At 42.0% G+C, this 18,349-nt stretch overlaps 1 protein-coding gene across 3 annotated transcripts in view; it reads right to left on the bottom strand.

Annotated features, from left to right (window-relative positions):
• The window catches only part of LOC109469583 (mucin-5AC-like), a 58,418-nt gene that overhangs the window by 23,024 nt on the left and 17,045 nt on the right, over window positions 1–18,349 (bottom strand). For all 3 annotated transcript variants that reach the window (XM_019768119.1, XM_019768117.1, XM_019768118.1), the window contains exons 18-43: window positions 16,952–17,150; window positions 16,483–16,650; window positions 15,830–16,067; window positions 14,999–15,080; window positions 14,384–14,604; window positions 13,677–13,915; window positions 12,936–13,123; window positions 10,974–11,108; window positions 10,443–10,570; window positions 9,843–9,973; window positions 9,247–9,389; window positions 8,704–8,825; window positions 8,231–8,289; window positions 7,685–7,851; window positions 7,131–7,207; window positions 6,317–6,836; window positions 5,681–5,969; window positions 4,920–5,110; window positions 4,362–4,460; window positions 3,664–3,838; window positions 3,130–3,308; window positions 2,809–2,961; window positions 2,184–2,328; window positions 1,473–1,687; window positions 711–1,118; window positions 102–237 (exon numbers count right to left, since the gene is read on the bottom strand). In XM_019768119.1, coding sequence (XP_019623678.1) covers window positions 102–237; window positions 711–1,118; window positions 1,473–1,687; window positions 2,184–2,328; window positions 2,809–2,961; window positions 3,130–3,308; window positions 3,664–3,838; window positions 4,362–4,460; window positions 4,920–5,110; window positions 5,681–5,969; window positions 6,317–6,836; window positions 7,131–7,207; window positions 7,685–7,851; window positions 8,231–8,289; window positions 8,704–8,825; window positions 9,247–9,389; window positions 9,843–9,973; window positions 10,443–10,570; window positions 10,974–11,108; window positions 12,936–13,123; window positions 13,677–13,915; window positions 14,384–14,604; window positions 14,999–15,080; window positions 15,830–16,067; window positions 16,483–16,650; window positions 16,952–17,150 — 4,807 coding nt within the window. The remainder of the gene's footprint in view (window positions 1–101; window positions 238–710; window positions 1,119–1,472; window positions 1,688–2,183; window positions 2,329–2,808; window positions 2,962–3,129; window positions 3,309–3,663; window positions 3,839–4,361; window positions 4,461–4,919; window positions 5,111–5,680; window positions 5,970–6,316; window positions 6,837–7,130; window positions 7,208–7,684; window positions 7,852–8,230; window positions 8,290–8,703; window positions 8,826–9,246; window positions 9,390–9,842; window positions 9,974–10,442; window positions 10,571–10,973; window positions 11,109–12,935; window positions 13,124–13,676; window positions 13,916–14,383; window positions 14,605–14,998; window positions 15,081–15,829; window positions 16,068–16,482; window positions 16,651–16,951; window positions 17,151–18,349) is intronic.

The following is an 18,349-nucleotide window of genomic DNA, read 5'->3' as shown; positions in this document are numbered from 1 at the left end:
GCAAGTATTTTGCAGTATTTCTTCACAACAATAAAATCAATGGTTTAAAGGCATTGATTTTACTGTAAAATTGTGCAGCAGAAGTTAAAATGATGGCTTACATTGACAGAGCACACTGATCTCGAAGTCCTCACAGCCGACAGGGTAGTTGAGAGAGTTGGAGCAGTAGAAGCCGTTGGTGGTGTCACACTGCAGGTCGAGGGCTCCGGTACTCTGCCAGTCTGCCTGAGAGGCAACCTGGAGGTGGACAACAAGACGGATTTACACACATTCTGACATTTCAACTCATATTTTGAGGGAGATCCTGCAAAATGTAGCTAACTATAGAATTTCAAATGTTTGTTTTGCAGTTGAAACCCTTGCCTTTTAAAAAGATGTGTCTATCTTTTCATACATTGTCTATTTCAGCTCATATTTTGAGGAAGATCCTGTTAAATGTAACTAAATACTATTTCAAATATTTGTTTTACAGTTGACATCCTAGCCTTCTAAAAATGTATTTTTCAGCTCATATTTTGAGGAGGATCCTGTAAAATGTAACTAAACAGAACTTTTAAATGTTTCTTTTGGAGTTGAAAACCTAGCCTTCTAAAAAGGTGTCTACATTTAAGATAGTCATTTCTAAAGGACAAAAGGTTTATGTATGAAATAGTAGTATTTAATTTAGTAGTAAAAACGTGGGACGATGATTGTACAAAGTTTCAGCATACCTCACGGCACTGGATGTCAGCGATCATGTTCATGTCACCGCCGCAGAGGAGGGCGGCGTAGTCAGGGTTGCTGGCGATCAGGGCCAGGCTCTCGGTCTCTCCGCCCATGAAGTCGTCAGCGGGCGCGGGCTCGTTAGTGCTGATCCACGGCGTCCAACCGTCCACGCACAGCGGGTTGTTGGCCTGCTGGGTGGTGAAGACTTGGGTGGTGGGCTTGGTGGTGGCGGTGGCCAGGGTGGTGATGGGGGTGTTGATGGTGGTCACGCCGGTACCGCCGCAGTTGCAGTGGAAGGAGACCTCATAGTCCACGCAGTCGTGGTCGGGCTGCATGGCGTTGTTGCAGACCAGGCCGTTCTCCAGGTCACAGGTCACCATGCCTCCTGTCTGAGCCTGCATGTGGGTGGCAGACTGAGGAAAAAAAATACAACATAAGAATATTAGTGTAAAAATCTTAACACAGTTATAGAGTTTCATATAATTTATTACTATTGACATACATGTATGTTCTGTGGTGTTTTTGCAATTGCCTGAAATTACAATGCTGCTTAAATAAAGTTTAGTCAATAATATCTTAGGTCATAGATTTTCATAGATATTTTGATAAATACCAAGAATTTGCTGTACATTTGGGACCGTGTTGTAGATACGGAGGAAGGTGACAAACAGTCACCAAAATGTCGGCTGAAGAAAACACTTGCTTGAATGAGTAAAAAAGACTCTCTTTATTCTTATTAAAGCTAGGGACAGCGTTGTTCTGCTCACCTCTCTACAGATGATCTTGTCCACCATGTCCTTTCCACACAGGTTGTAGGCCTGGCTGAGCAGGTCGTATGTCTCTGTCTCCTGTACGCCAGTCTGGGCGGTGTCTGGGTGGTGGGCAGACATGAAGGGTGTCCAGAACTGTGTGCCATAGGGACAGATCTCCATCGGGGTGGGAGATGGGGTGGTGGTCTGGGTCTCTCCATCTGGGATGTTACCTGTGGAAGGAGAAGAAACAAAGAATAGTCATCACCTTTGATACTACGCTCACATCTCATCTTGATACAGCAAGTACCATGATTGTTTTTTTATTATTATTGTTTATTTCCACCTAAAACAAGTAAGTTTGTAGTAAATTATTAGTAGAAGGAATGTGTAGAAGAACCAAGAAACCTACAGCTTTGCTGCTATTCATTTCATAATTACTTTTGGTCATTATATTTAGCACACACACATGTTTCATAATCATAGCTTCTCACATTTAAGATGTGTTTGATCCTTGCTTTGAAAAAGTTCACTGGTCCAACTTAGAGTTAGAAACACTTTCCAGTCTTTTAATATGTCCTTATTGGTCACATTACAGGCAAATGTAACTTTCAAGACTTTCTGTATTGACTTGTGGAGCTTAAACTTTTCACATGATATCAGACTAAAACTGAGCAAGCATTTTGAAGGGCTATGTTAGTACAGCAATGTTAAATACATGCCACATACCGAAAGGCCTGCATCCCAGCAGTTCAAACCTGAAGCTGAGGAAGTTGGCCCAGGTCAGAGGCTGCACACGGATGTACTGAGCCTCGATGGGTTCAGCGAAAATGTGCTGCACATGAGAGTCACTGTCATAGTTGCCCTGGAATTGCTGCATGAAGAAAAAAAAATCAAGTTAGAAAAGGCAATTTATAATATGTAGTTTATGTCATGAACAGGTCAATTTATTGATAGCAACTGTTACATCTTTTACATGTTTTGCCAATAAAGTCTTCCAGTTAAGCAAACCACCCTCTCTTCCTCCATACACCACCTCTTAGGAGGAAGTTCCACGCTGAAAGCTTTTTTCCTAGAACAACATCACTATGGAACAGGCTACCACGTGATTGTTTCCCAAACTTTTCAAGTCTAAGGCCAACAAACATCTGTACTCACTGTCTAGTACAGTAACCCAAAACATTTGTCAATGAGTGGCTCTTATGAGCTAGCCTGGGTGCCATCCCCAGTAGTATATTCGCCAGCTCTATAACTGGTTATAGAGGTGCCTACTGGGGATGGCACCCAGGCTACTTATGAGCCTTGTTTTGTGGTGAATATGAAGTAGATGAATAATAAAAATGGTGTTACCAACCTGTGGGTTACCATGGAGGTCAGGCACAGCAAAGAAGTTGACACCATCAGTGCTGTACAGGACAACATAGGAGGTGACCCAGGCTGGCATCTCTGGGAAGCCAGGCTGAACAGCAACCTCCTGTCCCTGGGTGATGATGCCTGTCAACTCAACCTGTAGAATATCAAAAAAAGCTTGTAAGCTTCTCGGACTGGCGTTTCTTTCACGGTTTTGAAGCTGGCAGACACCCTCAATCTCAAGGGCTACAAGAAAAGTATGCAGGAAAATATGATGATATCAAAGAACGGAACCTTAAGATGAATGTTGAAAGAATCATCTGACCTTCTCGCCCAAGTCCACTTGGATCCACTGGTTGGCGTCCTGAACGGTCGGAACCCAGGAGCTGGTTGGGTGGTCAAGGCGACCGTCGTCAGCTGGCCTATCAGGGCGCTCGGAAGAAGCTGTGATCATGTTGTCCCTGATTGCGCCATTGTCGGCAACATTCATTGGCTGGTCACAGTCTGTAATTGCCATAGTTACAGAAAGGTTAGATCTGTCACTAATGTTGATTAGTCCACATTATTATATATCCAGATGACGTTAACCAATCAGAAGTCCCCAATTCATATTAGCTATGATGCCATAGCATAACCTTACCATGGTGTTTAAATCCCATAAACACAGCGACCAATCAGCATCTACCAATAAATGGCCTCCGGTGACCACAAATGGAACACGCATTCTGTTCAAATGATGTCAATCAGTTCAATGTACATCTTGGGGTGGGTAATTGACCCTTAATCATAATCTAAGCTAACCCATAAACATTACTGGAAGAAATTGGATTAAAAATTTATTGTCAATGATAATACTTACGGTTGCTGCAGTCACAGTAGAACCTGACTTCATAGTCTGGGCACATGCCACCGTTGAGGTTGTTCATGCAGTTCAGACCCACGTTGTGGTCACACACGACCTCAGGCTGGCTGGAGGTGTAGATGATGTTGGTGCCGACCTGGCGGCACTCAATGGCCATGGGAGCCTCACAGAACTGTGAGAGATAACAGAATAATTATACTTTATGCATCAAATCAGGCAAGTAGGTTGTAACTGTCCAGTTGGCAAGGAGAAGGTTCAAGATATATCTTTAAGTCTTTTAATCAGAACTCACATCAACATGTTATCAAGAAATGTGAAGTAGGTTTGAAATAGTGGGTGCATACTTTTGTATGCATCTTAGTGCAGGTAAAATTTGGACTGTGCAGATACATGTATTTCTGATGTCTACCTGTTACCTAACCTGCACTGGTCCATGTAGTTACTTACATGTATAATGTTTCAAATATACATTGCAAATGTAGGTGTGTATTGATTTTTATTTGCTGCATTGTTTGACTGTTACCACCTATGAGGAGTAAAAGAAATAATTGCAATGATGTCCGAACAGGTAATATTTGTCTAGTGCAAGTAATTTTCAATGTTACCTGCACCAGTGCAGGTATGCAGAGAGAAGTATTTGGAGCCCTGGTACATGTATGAATGTGACTGCAGGTAGTAAATGTAACATGACTTACAGGATAGTATGCACGCAGGGAATTGATGGTCTCATCATCACCCTCACCGGTAGATGGGGAGTCCCCGTTCATCCAGTCTGTCCACCCATGCCTCACACACTGGGCAAAAACAGCAACATTACTCATTATGGTATTGACTATATTCTGTAAAAATGTAGACTAGAACCAGTTTAAACATCAGGATTTCAACATAAGATTTCAAAATGAAACATGCTGCAGATGCTAGTTAAGGAATTGATGTAAGACATTCTAAAATGCATTGTCAATTGCATGCTGTAATATTATTACTGACATCTGTTATGTAATGTCTAAATTCACATTCTTAATCTTACCCTACTTTCAGAATACACTACGGAAGTCTCAATATACACAAAGTTACTATTCAACAAGACCAATAGGCCACTCTTGGTAAGGTTACAGTTTACATGCCATTGGATAAGACTGAAGCAGCAATATTGATGCCTCTCCCCAAAACAGGAACATCAAGCTTGTTCACTTAGAGGGAATCTGACCAATGACAAACTAGGTTGTAAAGAGTAATGGGCTGCTAATCCTTACCTCAGGAGGAATAGTGGTGGTGATTTGTGGAGTGACAGTATCCACTCCAGGCATGAAGGGTTCGGTTGGGACACTGCTGGACACGGTAGTGACGGAGGGAGGTTTGGTCGTCACGGTGACGACTGGGAGGGTGGTGATGGACTGGGTGGTGAACTGTGTGCCAGTCACGATGCCAGGCAGGGTGGTGACTTCTGTTGGAAACGAGTGGAGAAAAATATGTTTAAATGAAGCATGTCTACGAAACAATTTCTATTTCAATTGAAGAGTGGGTCTTTTATCATAAATATTCTGCACTTTCCTGCAGAAGTGCCTTCAATGTAACCATATAACTTGGAAAAGACCTCTTTTGGTCCAACTATTGGTTAGAAAAGAGATGAAAAATGCTGATACATTCACTTGAGTCACATTTCAGCACCAAGGACAGTGTCATAATATTTCTTCTTGTGGCAGTTACTGTTTTTTCAGGAAGGCTAATTGTAAAGGGCTTAGATTCATTAATACTATCTGAAGGATTCTACATGTATGCTGTCAAAACATATTTTCAGCCCGTCATTGTCATTAGATCTTTTAAAAGATTAGAAGATTAGATCTTTTAAAAGATGGGTTTAGAAATATTCAGACTAACTTTTCCTGCTGATGTGTCTTCCAATGATCTTGAATACCTCATGTAGAGCCATCATAGCTTTTACCTGCTTCTCCAGATTAAAACCTACAGAGCAATGGTGACAGCACTTTAAGCCATGTGCTAAACGAGAACTTACCTGGGCCGCACTCGCAGAAGAAGCGGATCTCGTAGTTGTAGCAATCCTTGCCCATTGGCTGATCAGCGTTGAGACAGATCAGACCGTTCTGGGTGTCGCAGGTCACGACCTGGCCGGTCTCGTGGGCGGCCTGGTTGTAGCCGATGGTGCGGCACTCCACGGCGGTCAGCATGGTCTTGGGACAGAAGCTGTAGAGCTGACGGATGCTGTCGATGGTCTCGAAGTCGCCGCCGGTCAGGGCAGTGGGAGTGGACACACTGTACCACTGGGTCCAGTGGTCAGTTGGCTCCTGTGGACAAAAATATGCTTAGATCAGCATATTATGTCTCCAACTGATATGGAGGGGTATGAAAGTTTGTCTGTGTTGGCACAAATTGCAATGGAGAAAGAATTCAACTTTCTGACAAAAAAGTGTCGACTATTCTGCTGTCTTGCAAATTTTTTAATTGTAGTATGATATATTAGTATTATTATTAGATAATTTTCATAAATAAATGCTGCCCTTTTTTTATTCTTATAGTTAATACAGCCAAGACTGCCCAACTAGCACAAGAGTACTGTATTATTATGGGCAAACTCGGTAATGCTCCAATTTTTCCAAAGTCTTTAACGTGTGAAGCATAAGATGATACTTACCCTACAGGCCTGTGGTGGCAGCTCGCCAATGGGCAGTGTGGTGGTCTGAGTGTCACCGTTGATGATGGTAACAGGCTGAGTGGGCTTCTCAGTGGTCACTCCCACGGTGCTGAAGGTCGGCACAGTGGTACCGGTGGTAGATCCGGTGGTCACGATGGGCGGGAGGGTTTCCACACCGATGGTGGTCTCTCCAGGGGGCAGAGTGAAGAGGGGGACTGTCCCGGTGGTGCTGGAGGTGACAATTGGTGGCACGGTCTGAGTCTGGACTCCGGTGGTCTGAGTCTGGACTCCGGTGGTCTGGATTGGCGGAAGAGTGGTTCCGGTGGATCCGGTGGTGGTTTCACCCGGTGGGAGGGTGAAGATGGGCAGGGTGCCGGTTGTTGCGGTCGGTGTCTGGAACCCTGTGGTGATCTCACCCGGAGGCAGGGTGAAGATGGGAGGTGTTCCGGTAGACGTGGCCTGGGTGGTGGTGGCGCAGTCTGGGTTGTACGCACACTGGATGTTGTGGGAGATACAGTAGCTGTGGTGGGAGGGAAAATGCACTTTTGTGAATTGAAAGATGAAAAACATGGATAAAAATGGTAAAAAATATGGATACTTCTTGAAAATTATGCCATTTTACCTTCATGAAAGAGAACAACATTGCTGATAACTGAGGATGAAAATAGTTCTGCTAAACATACAGACATGTACACACACACACACACACACACACACATTTGGATATTTCAAGGCGTACAATCTCAGCTTTACAAGCTATAAATAACAAAATGTTAGATTTAACAGATAGATGTTCTGATATAGATTCCCCTACCATGTCTGGCACTCATTGGAGATGTCTGGGATCATGCTCTGCTCCAAATAGCTGACACCGTTCACAGTCAAGCACACCTGGAGGAACAGGCATGGGAAATATAAGCAAAATAAAGGGCAAAAACAAAACTCAACACCTGAATAACAATGCACTTACTGAAATACCACAAGGAAAAGATCTCATATTTGTTGCATCTTTCAATGTTAAATCTGACAGTTGAGAATTTGTAACATCCATCACTGACATATCTAACCCTCTGAAATGCACAATTTTGAGTGACACATTTTACTGGTAAACTAAGGTAAGGTAAGCTAAGGTACTGGTAAGGTAAGAGTTGCTTAATTCAATAACAACTCTTTCCATGTCGTTACGTGCCAGTTTTTGTCCATCAAAGATGAAGGATATTGCTAAATTTTTGTGTGACACAAGCAGGAAAATTCTGTCAAATGATGGGAAGACAGATACTGACTAGAACACTGAACAAAAAGTACACTGAGCTCTAATTTTGAACAACCACATCCTTGTTCTTTAAAAGACATCTAAGTTGTACCGACCTGTGTGGGGGGTGGGGTAGTGCTGGTGATGATGGTGGGTTTGGTGGTGACTGTGCTGGTAGTGGAGAAGATTGGCACATTTGCATCAGTGCTTGTGGTGAGGACGCCTGAGGTGGCGGTGAACACAGTGGTGGTGAACACACCAGTGGTTACCTCAGGCTTGGCAGCTGCAATAGACAAACACAAAAAATCAAGTTAAACACCAGAGATATACTGTACAGAGTCAATGTGACAAGATAAGTTCGAAAAGATCACTTTTGGTCAAACTAGCAGCCAGGAAAGTGATGAACAATGTTGATACCCTCACTTGAGTCACATTTCAGCACCAAGGACAGAGTCATAACTAACATTTGTTCTTACAATAATTTCCAGAGAATGTAGATGCTGTGCATAATCTCTCAAAAGTTGTCAACCCCCCATTAGAGCAAATTGATACACATAACTAGTATTATAGTGTATAAATTTATACTTAACAGACAGATATCACTTCATGAAATTTAAAGCATCTTTACAGGATGTTCTCTTCAACAAACAGTGAAAACTTACTGGTCAAGGTTCCGTCACATGGCTGACCAATACACTTGATCTGGTGGTTCTCACAGTAGCTGTGAAAGTCAAAGACAGACTCAGTATGGTTGTAAGAAGAAACATATACTGTCACTACCATACCATATTGTAAAAAATATAACCAGAGCAACGATGCCCGCATATAAAAGACAATTTCAGTTCTTACATAATCTTACACAGCAAGTGCAGAAATTCATGCATTTAATTATACTTCATTTCATTTCCAGGCATCTCTAATAGTATGTAAAACATGAAACACAGAAATATAAAATGTAACGCCAAAGCTACAGTTAACTGAAGAGACATTGGACATTCTGTTAAGACATTAGTATTGGCCTAAAAGGACATAATAACAAGCAGCAAACATCTTTGCCAGATGTTCACACCTTTGTATACATGTACATTTGATATCTGTGGTTCCTAATGCTGAGCTACATGTATACTGTACTTACCAAGTCCTGCAGTTGTCGGACATGAATGGGATCTGGTCTCCGTTGTCGTAGGACACACCCTCGATCATCAGGCAGGCACACTGCTCCGGACGCACACAGCTCTGGCCATCATCACCGATCACCTGGAAGGGGAGTCATTCTCATTTTTATTTCAGATGTGTCAAAGCTACCAGGATTGTTCAAGAAGACTAATTGTTTGCCAATGACTAGTTTTAGAAGTCATTGACTTGCCAATTGTCCTGGTCCAAAATCTTTCATTTTTTTAGGCTAGACAAGGTATAAGTTATAAAATATATGCTGAAGCTGGAATGTCTTGTCTTGAGAAAAAAATTGGCTTGACATAGCTTAAGTGTAAAAAAAATATGCAAAATGTGCTTGCGTGTGTGTTGGTGTGCTTCTGCACTGCAGTTCCTGTATGTTCTGCAAGAGGGAGTAGTGTAGTTTCTGTATGTCCTGGTATGGACTATGTTATCTCTGGTTGTCTTACATGTATTACAGCTACATTATATTACATTTCTTCGACAAAATAGTATGTTAGCGTACAAAGCCGTCTGGGCAGCCACAGCCCTCCACGCAGGTGTCGTTACAGGATGGGTAGAGCTGGTCGTACTGGGCGTAGTTGGAGCATGTCATCGGGCAGGGGTTGGCGCAGGCCACGTACTGCATGCCGTGGTCACACTGCATGGCTGTGAACAACAGAAAACCATGCTATCATAAACCTTCCTGGATGTACTATCAGTCTGACATGTTTTCTACCAATTCTCAATACACAGGACATTTTGTGTTGTGGAAAATTTGCTTCTGTGAAACCTTCTAAACACCAACAATATAGCAGAATGCTAAAAATATACTGTTGTAGATCCAATGTGACAATATAAGTTGGAAAAATCACTTTTGGATGATCTGTTGGTCAGAAAAGTTATGAAAAATGCTGATACCTTCTCTTGAGTCCCATTTCAGCACCAAGGACAGTGTCATAACTAACATTTTATTCTTGCCATACTTTGAGTTTTTTTTGGAAAGCTTATTATAACTGGGTTTAGATTAATTAATTCTAATGGCTAGCTAAAGCATTTCTGTCTCTCTTTCTGTCAAAACATATTTTCAACCCCTTTTAGGTAATTGTTGGTGAAACTTACGGCAAATCTCCTGCTCTCTCCACAGAATGTAGATGCCGTGCAGGGCACACTCGTAGTGGTAGGCGGCGATGGCAGTACACAGACACTCGCAGTCACCACCAGAGTCACAGCCACAGGCATCATACACACACCTGTCAGGTAGAGGAGGAACACAGGCATTAGTCTGAGATATCTGTATCTGTATAACCGCCCCATCACAGTTATAAATACATGTGTGGTAGAATACGTTCCCTAGTTTCATTCCCTTAGAACTCTGGGTTTTAAGTCTTTTACTTTCTGTTTTACCCATACATTAATTATTATCATGATGTTCAAATGGCTACTTTCCTTAAAAAAAAGATGTGCTATGGCAAGAGTTTCATAGTTTGTAACTAATGTCAGGGATTAAGCTGTCATGCTTGATGACAATGCTTAGTGTATGCACACGAGGATACGGTGGGAGATTCTGTCCAATGGCCAATTTTGATTCACTCCTATCGTCCTAGAGTCAGCGAGTGGATCACACATCTGATGAAGGTTGAAGAGTTCAGCTGAAAATTCATGGTGAGTTCCATTTTATGTTGGATCAAAGTTTAACTTTATCATTAAAGGATTACTCACTTGTCGTAGTAGGTCTGGTAGGGCACGTGCACGTGGCAAGGCTCGAAGACCTCCGACTTGATGATGGAACACCTGCGCTGGGCCCAGGACTGACGGTTGGGGTGCAGGGCACAGGTATCCTCAACAACCTGGATGAAGCAACATGTAGGTCAATATAGAATACTAAATGGTAATTCCATATCACCTGTGATGCCACCCTGACCGTGGGAGAGCTTGAGGGCGATGCATAATACACCATGTTGTATTTTATTTGTCATACCCACCCAAGAAAAACATTTCAATGCAAAATGTGCCAAAATTTTGTGTCCCTAAACATAAAAACTGTAACAAAATAAATTTAATCCAGTATTCAAATTTTCGAAAGCAGCACGCTTGGTGCACGCAAAATGTGCTTGGGTTATATACGGCTAGTTACTATCACACGGGCTGGAACACCTGTATCGAATGCTATTGCGGTCTAGCTATGATATAAAATTGCCATATAGAGTATTTTATCATGGACAACACAAGACTAGTGACAAGGTCACGTACCACGGCGTCCATGCAGTAGTCGTGGACCTTCCAGGAGTCGCCAAACTCGTTAGCGAGCTGGGAGGCGGGGCCGCCGGACGGAGAGGTGAAGTCGTCGTTCTGGTCATCGTTGAAGTTACCGCAGAGACCCTCAACCTGTAGCCATGGCAACAAGCATTAGGCACGCTCAGTAGTCTGTACCATTGTACATATATGTACACAGAGATGAGCCTGCGAATTTGGCATTCTGAGCACTAGCCGAATACCCCCAAACCATAGTTACGTAGGTAATGGCACAAAGAATTCTGGTTACTATTTGGTTGCGTGAACTGAAAAATTCAAAATATTTAATCATACATTATGGGGTTGGTCAGGAGGTTCAACCATGGTTGGTTTAACTTAGTATTTGACTGTAGGTCAGTAGAACACCAGCAAATCATTTGGGAGTAAGTCAGCAGTGTTCAGGACTTGTTCAAAGTTGACTCAAATTAACTCAAATTCACGTTCCCAATTTTCATGTTTTATTCAAGAATAACCATTGTATGTAGAGTTTAAGTAATATATTATGATTAGAATATGCTTATTTGTAAATGCACCTTGTCATCTACATGTAACATTGTAAATTCTTTAGCAGCCCTGTTCAATTGTGCCAAGGAACACAATTAATTCTACAAAGTATGAAATATTAAATGTACTACATGTGTGAAGTTTATACATGTACATGTTAGAACTACCATGTGCAAGGAAAATTCTTCAAACAGTTTATCTACAAGGGATTTAGTAAACAAATAGTGTGAGAAGAATGCCCCCTTAATCTAACAGAGAAAAAAAGTGTGGGCATTCATTCCTGAATTGTTCTTTCACAGTATGTTTACATTTCATGTCGAGTAATCAGATATGGTATGCTGTCTGTTTACTTGCGTTGTTTACACTACAGAATTTATTCCCAAACTTGGTGACAGGACAAATATTTGTTAAAAAGATCAACATCATCAATAGTAATCGCTATGAAAAGTTTATTGCTATTGTCTCATGCGTTAATACTGGGTCAGTAACCTTTCGGACACTTTTGCAGTTAAGAAATCCCAAGTACTTCAGTGGCATTAGATATATAACTGATTTCTCTTAATATACATATTGACTTTTGATTGTGTATAACTGAGTTATGTCTAATTAATGTAACAAATTGTGACATGACTTGCAACATTTTGAAGGAGTTTTGTAGCAAAGTATAAGTGATGTGTTTCTTTTGGCATTAAAGTATTTTTTGCTCCAACTGACACTGGAATTCGACTCAAAATCACTCATGTGTTGTGATTGATTCTGAATAAATGAGACGTCAGGTCAAATACAGACTTGGGGGGTTTAGATAAGCTGTTCAAAATACACACCTAACACCTTTACCCAAAGGAGCGTAAGGAATGCAAGATGTGTATGAGAAATGAGGTTGCAACATTTTTCTGTTGTTCATGTCTTTTGAGCAAATATCGCGGCAGATTGGCAGAATGTACAGTAACTGCACCTGCACAAAAATCATGGTTTTTTGTTGGATGTTTGGCCAACATTGCATCGGAATTTGGCCAACATTGTATTGGAATTTTGTCCATTGCATAAGATATCTTTCCTGACAAAGCATTTGAAAACTGCAGACGGGATATCATGATTAAATATGTGAAAACGACCTTAAACTTAGAAGAGCAAATTTTGGATTTAAAGATGCAATTTCCTACATTTTGAGAGGCAAATCATGGGGTTGAGAGTGGTTGCTGATGGTGTTTTTCAAGTTTTTACATTTCTTCCGACAGATTTTTGTCAATTTTTGTCCATTAATGTTGACGGATTGGTTTAGCAAATTTTGTATCACACGCTGCAAAATTCCTGCAATTGATGGAAAAATGGGTTCTGGCTAGATAGAGAGTCCTGATATGGATTGAGTTTGAAAGAAATAATTCTATCTAAAACACATGTAAACTGCAGCCTTACCTGGTTCTTCATGTGAGGTTCCAGGCGGATGTAGATACGTGTTCCCTTGTCCCACTGCAGCTCCACACCGATGGGAGTGTTGATGAAGATGAACATGCCGGACTCACGCACGCGGAAGTCCTGTCCCTGAGTCACCGTGATGGGCTGGCCACGCACAAGGGTCAGACGCTGCCTGGTGGGGCCTGAGCCTGGAGACAGGAAAAAAGATTCAGGTTCAGCACATTTTATTACTGTGTCAGTTACCTAACAGTTCCTTTTATTCATTTATAAAACAGTTAAAATATTTCTCCTTCCGCTGCCTCTTATTGTTTTGACAGTTGGTGAATCCAGTGTTTACATAATTTTTGTTTCATTTCTAAAGTGATCCAACAAATAAAGTTAAATAATGCATCAGGACTGTCATCCACCTGTTTGCTTGTGGTCAAATATCTCTCCTGATCTACTGAAGGAAAAATTGCTTCTGAAAATGCATGAAATGACTTTCAGAATTCTGAGGGTTTGAAATTCAGCTCTCAGTTTGAAAATTTTATAGCGTTACCAGCGGTCAATCAAAAAAAGGCCTAAGGGTTGGGTTTTTGCAAGGGTCAGTCGGGAAACTGGAAACATAACATTTTTTTCCTTGGCCTTAGGAAATCTCATAGTAATGAAGCCATAGCAAAACATTTGATCCACTTGTCATACATTATATAAAATATATTATATATTAGATAAGAAGTAAATAAAAGTTTGTATGAGACTCACCAAGAGTGAAGACGATGTTCTTGGTGCATGTGACTCCACTGGTGCCACACGGGATGTTCTCGGCTGTGATGGAGTAGGGGCTGGCGTAGGTGTCCTTAGTCTTAGAGATGACATAGTCACAGTCTCCCTGGAACTCAAACATCTTGCCGTCAAAGGTCTTGTAGTGAGGATCACCGAAGACGGAGCAGATGCCTGGGCACTCCTTAGTCTCACAGGTCCACACCTGGCCGTTACAGTAGCTGGAAAACAAACATAGATATCACACTTCCATTTTAGTAGTAGAAAAGAACACCACGTAACCAATATTTTTAGATTTGTCTTTGATTAAGAATATTATAAAAGGCATATAAAAAGAGCCCACATAACCTTTCTTGCAAGTTTTGTCTTGAAAAAAAAAAGATTAAGTGACAGAGTTAGCTGTATATAGGGTAGGCATGCTTTAAGGGTCTAAGGGTTCAATAAAACCTTTTCTTCAGGTCTTGAACAAAAAAGAGTTGGCTTAAGTACATTTGAGTGGTGTCTAAGAGCTAAGGGTTCAATGAAACCTTTTTCATTCTTGAACTTAAAAAAAGATAAAAATCTAGTCCAAGATAAAGTACTTTTGAGGAGTATCTCAGGCTACAATGAAACCTTTATCTTTAGGTCTTGAAAGGAGATACAATTAAGATTTGGCTGAAGTAAAAGTCACAAAGTGACCCTCCTCTCACCAAGTGTTACAGTCCATCTGGATAGTCTCTCCAGCCTGGTAGCTGTGGCTGCCGTGGTAGCAGGGACACTGGTTGGGAGTCACACACTTCTGCTGGGTGGAGTCCCACACCGTGTCGTTCTTACACTGGCAGCCGGACTCGCAGGTGACGGTGGTGCACTCCACGTTCAGGTGCATGTTGTCGCAGGTGCGGGGGCACAGGGACTTGCAGGTGGTGAACTCCTGCGGATAGAAAATGTCAAGCTTGCACTGACGACTTTAACAAAACCCGAGTGTATACTTTTATATTTTGTCTGGCCCCAACCTCTATCCTAATGAGTTAACAATGGCGCAAACAAACAAACAAACAAACAAACAAACAGAAAACAACTTCAAGTTGATGTCTAAACTTCTAGATCAGATTCTTAAAAAAAAATTCTAAAGCTATCTTTAAAATGGATCCTTCACAATGTAAGAGGGCAAGGAGGTCTATCAGAAATATTGTCCTTTGGCTATTGTCCTTTGGCTATAGGCCAGTACATAATGATATACAGCTAGTCTAACATTTGGTGTAATGTCTTCTAGTAGCTAATTTCACACAACAGGAAGTACACAGTATTTAAAGTTGGATTCTTACCTCGTTCTCACCACAGCTGGCCATGAGTGGAGCATCAGGACAGACGTTCTGAGTACACTGGAACTGGCTCTGGTGGCAGATGCTGGGGACAACAACACAGAATTTTAGTCTTTGAGGAAATTCAACTTCAGTTCAAGAAAAAGGCTCAAGGGCTACAAGATGGAGACGGGCAACTCCATATGCTAATGGTTGCAGGGAGGACTTCAACTTTTTAAATCTAACCATTTCTGAATATTAAGTATGGGTTTCAATGGCAGTAAGAGAATTAATCCTTCATAATTTTGCTCTCTCATTGCTTGTCCTCTGTGTTTTTTCTCCAATGGTGACTTACCATGAATAAAGAGACTCTTTGTTCACAACTAAGGCCACACCAATTTAATTTGTTGGTTCTCGGATTTTTTCAGAAAAAATATGAAGCGACAGGGCGAAAAAAAATAAAAATAAAAACAGGTCTAGGCATCCTATTATAGGCTTATATGCTATGAAATGAGCCATGAAGTCAACACAAAAGGCTGGGTTAAAATTTAAACATTTAATTTTGAACTTTTAATCAAACCACTGCAATGATACATGGGCAAACTGTAACAACTAGGAAGAAAAGGACTTTCCTCAACTGTTTGGGGCAAAATATGAGCATATTTGAGTTGATGCAGAACCAGAATCATTTTTTTTTTTTTTGCAAATCAGAAAAAAATGAAGAGGCGAATCCGAGAACCAACAAATTAAATTGGTGTGGCCTAAGAGCCTTATGCAAGCTCTAGGTTGTGTGCCAAAAGTCTCTTTATTCAGTGACCTACCAACCTGATGAAACTATTCATGGAGGTGACTTACCATGTGTTGCAGTCCTTGTTGATAGTCTCACCATCAGCGTAGTGGAGGCCGTTGTGCATGCAGCCGCACTGCTCGGGTGTGACACAGTAGCCGCTGTGGTCCAGCACGGTGCCAGGCGGGCAGTTACAGCCCTCCACACAGTCATCCTGACAGGTCAGGCCCTCCGCCAGGCTGGCACAGCTGGTGCCACAGGAGGAGGCACACGACTGGTAGATCATGTCACCCATACAGTTCAGAGCTGGGGGGGAAGGGAATAACATTGTCACTGAGATGTCACCATGATCTTTGAAGAATATTATAGCAAGATGTTATCATTTTTAAAGAGGGTTGTCACAGAGATGTTACTGTCTTAAAAGAAAATTATCACTGAGATGTTACCATCTTTAAAGATTATTAGCAAATTATCATTTTTAAAGAAAGTTATCACGAAGATTTTATCATTTTTAAGCAGGTTTGTCACTGAGGTGTTACTGTTAAAACTGAAAAAAAAATATGTTAAAACTTTTCAAACCCATTTTGTTGAGAGCAACCATTTCTGAATCTTAAGTATGGGTTTCAACAGGAGTAAGAGAATTAATCCATCGCAATTCTTTTCTCTCATTGCTTGCCCTCTGTGTTTTTTCTCTTTCTCTGATTATTTTGTTTCTACTTACCGCAGCCTGGAACGACGTCTCTCCAGTCCATGACCACCCCCTTACTGGCGCAGGCCATGGCGTAGTCGGACAGGGTGCTGCACAGCTGCTCGGTGTTGGTCTGGCTGGCGCAGAAGTCAAACAGACAGTTCTGGTAGAACGGGTTCACGTCAACAACATCGTGGCAGGCTGGAAAGATAAAATGCATTTTCTATGAGCATGCCCACCAGTTACTAGGTTACAAAAACACATTCTAGAAAGTACAACTGTTACACCCTTCAACCACATTGTGGCATGCTGGAAAGACAAAGTGGACTTCTATAAGCATATTTTATACAAGGACAGACTAGAAAGTAGAACAACTTCAAATGTAGAAGCCCATTTGATTTTATATAACATTTGAAGACAGCAAATTTATCGGCTAAATGAACAGATTGCAATTACATGTATGTATTACAGTTTTCCGAAAAGGAAGTGCCGGCTTCTTTACCTGTGAAAGGCTCCTGCAGGAGGTAACCACACTCAGCCTGAGCAGTGGCCTTCAGCTGGGAGTAGATATCACAGGGGTGGGCGATCTCCTCTGTCCCCGGCATAAGGGCCTGGTCCATGCAGGTGTCGTCGGTCTTCCACTTGTTAGCGAAGGACACTGGGTTGGTCTCGATATCACCCAGCGCTGTCAGGAAGTCGTTCTGGAAGGGGAAACAAAGTTGCACTCTTTGTGACTCTGGAAACTTTCTTTGCAAATTTGATTTATTCTAATTTAGAGCCAGCTTTTAGTCCAAAATAGTCACATATGTACATGTATCTATTGTGCTTCATTGTTATGGGTTCACCACACCACGAAGTGGTGAGGTGAAAGCATATTGCTTTTTCTGGTGTTTCTTCTCCTTCTCCTCCTCCTCCTCCTTCTTCTCCTGCCATTTTTATGGGTTCACCACAAAGTGGTGAAACCATATTGCTTTTTCTCATGATTCTCCTCCTTCTTCTTCTCCTCCTGCCATTTCTTTAAATGGATTCAGCTTCTTCATTTTAGGGCCTAAGGTCCTGAAATTTGGTATGGAGGTACAGTGGGCAAATACCCCTAGGCGTTTTTTAAATTTTTGTGATACAAGCTTTTACAATCGTTTTATTTGCTTTTTTAGCGGTCCCCATAGGAAAGTACTGTGCGGGGGCGTACGCGCGTGACGTAATAAGAAAGAAATTCGGCGGCATGCCCATATATGGGCATGCAAGCATGAACCTGACGCAGCCTAATCTTTTCTTCTTGCTGATTGGCTGTTGGATTTGATTGGATTAACTCAATTAACACCTGTTCAAAGCCATTCCATTTTGACAGTATGAACTCAAGTGTTTTGGTAGGTACAGCACAGGCCACGAAATACGCATCAATTTTCGAGGGACGTTCTGCGGGAGAGTGCAGGACGCTGTGCGGGACTTCCCTCGGGAGAGTGCGGGACGTCCTCCGGGAGAGTGCGATACGTTCTGCGGGAGAGTGCGGTACGTCCAGCGGGAGAGTGCGGTACGTTCTGCGGGAGCCAGACATTTTGCTCTTCTCTGTTGGAACAACGCAAGTTGGAGGTCAATGACCTGCGCCCGGCGTGTAAACAAGATTGGACAGGGAGCGGCTGTAATATCAAAGGAGCCGGCGGCTTCTGCTAGCCGGGTTGATAGTTAAGTAACATCAAGGTGGTTCAAAAGCAAACCTGATAAAGAAGGAAACCCCGTAGTTAATAGTTGAAAGTCTTGGTGGCTTGAGGCGATCGATACCGCCATGCTGTTTACTTTTTATGACATACAATGCAGTGAGTGATGTGTATCGCACCGAGTTAGCTCGGTTGGAAACGCGCAAGGCGGCAATCCCAGGCATTGCAAGTTCGAACCCCAGTGC

The sequence above is a fragment of the Branchiostoma belcheri genome, unplaced genomic scaffold, assembly GCF_001625305.1.
Source record: "Branchiostoma belcheri isolate BF01 breed outbred unplaced genomic scaffold, Haploidv18h27 scaffold209, whole genome shotgun sequence".
Classification (NCBI taxonomy): Eukaryota; Metazoa; Chordata; class Leptocardii; order Amphioxiformes; family Branchiostomatidae; genus Branchiostoma; species Branchiostoma belcheri.
Note: the sequence above shows the minus strand (reverse complement) of the source record. Positions and strands in the feature narration are given on the sequence as shown.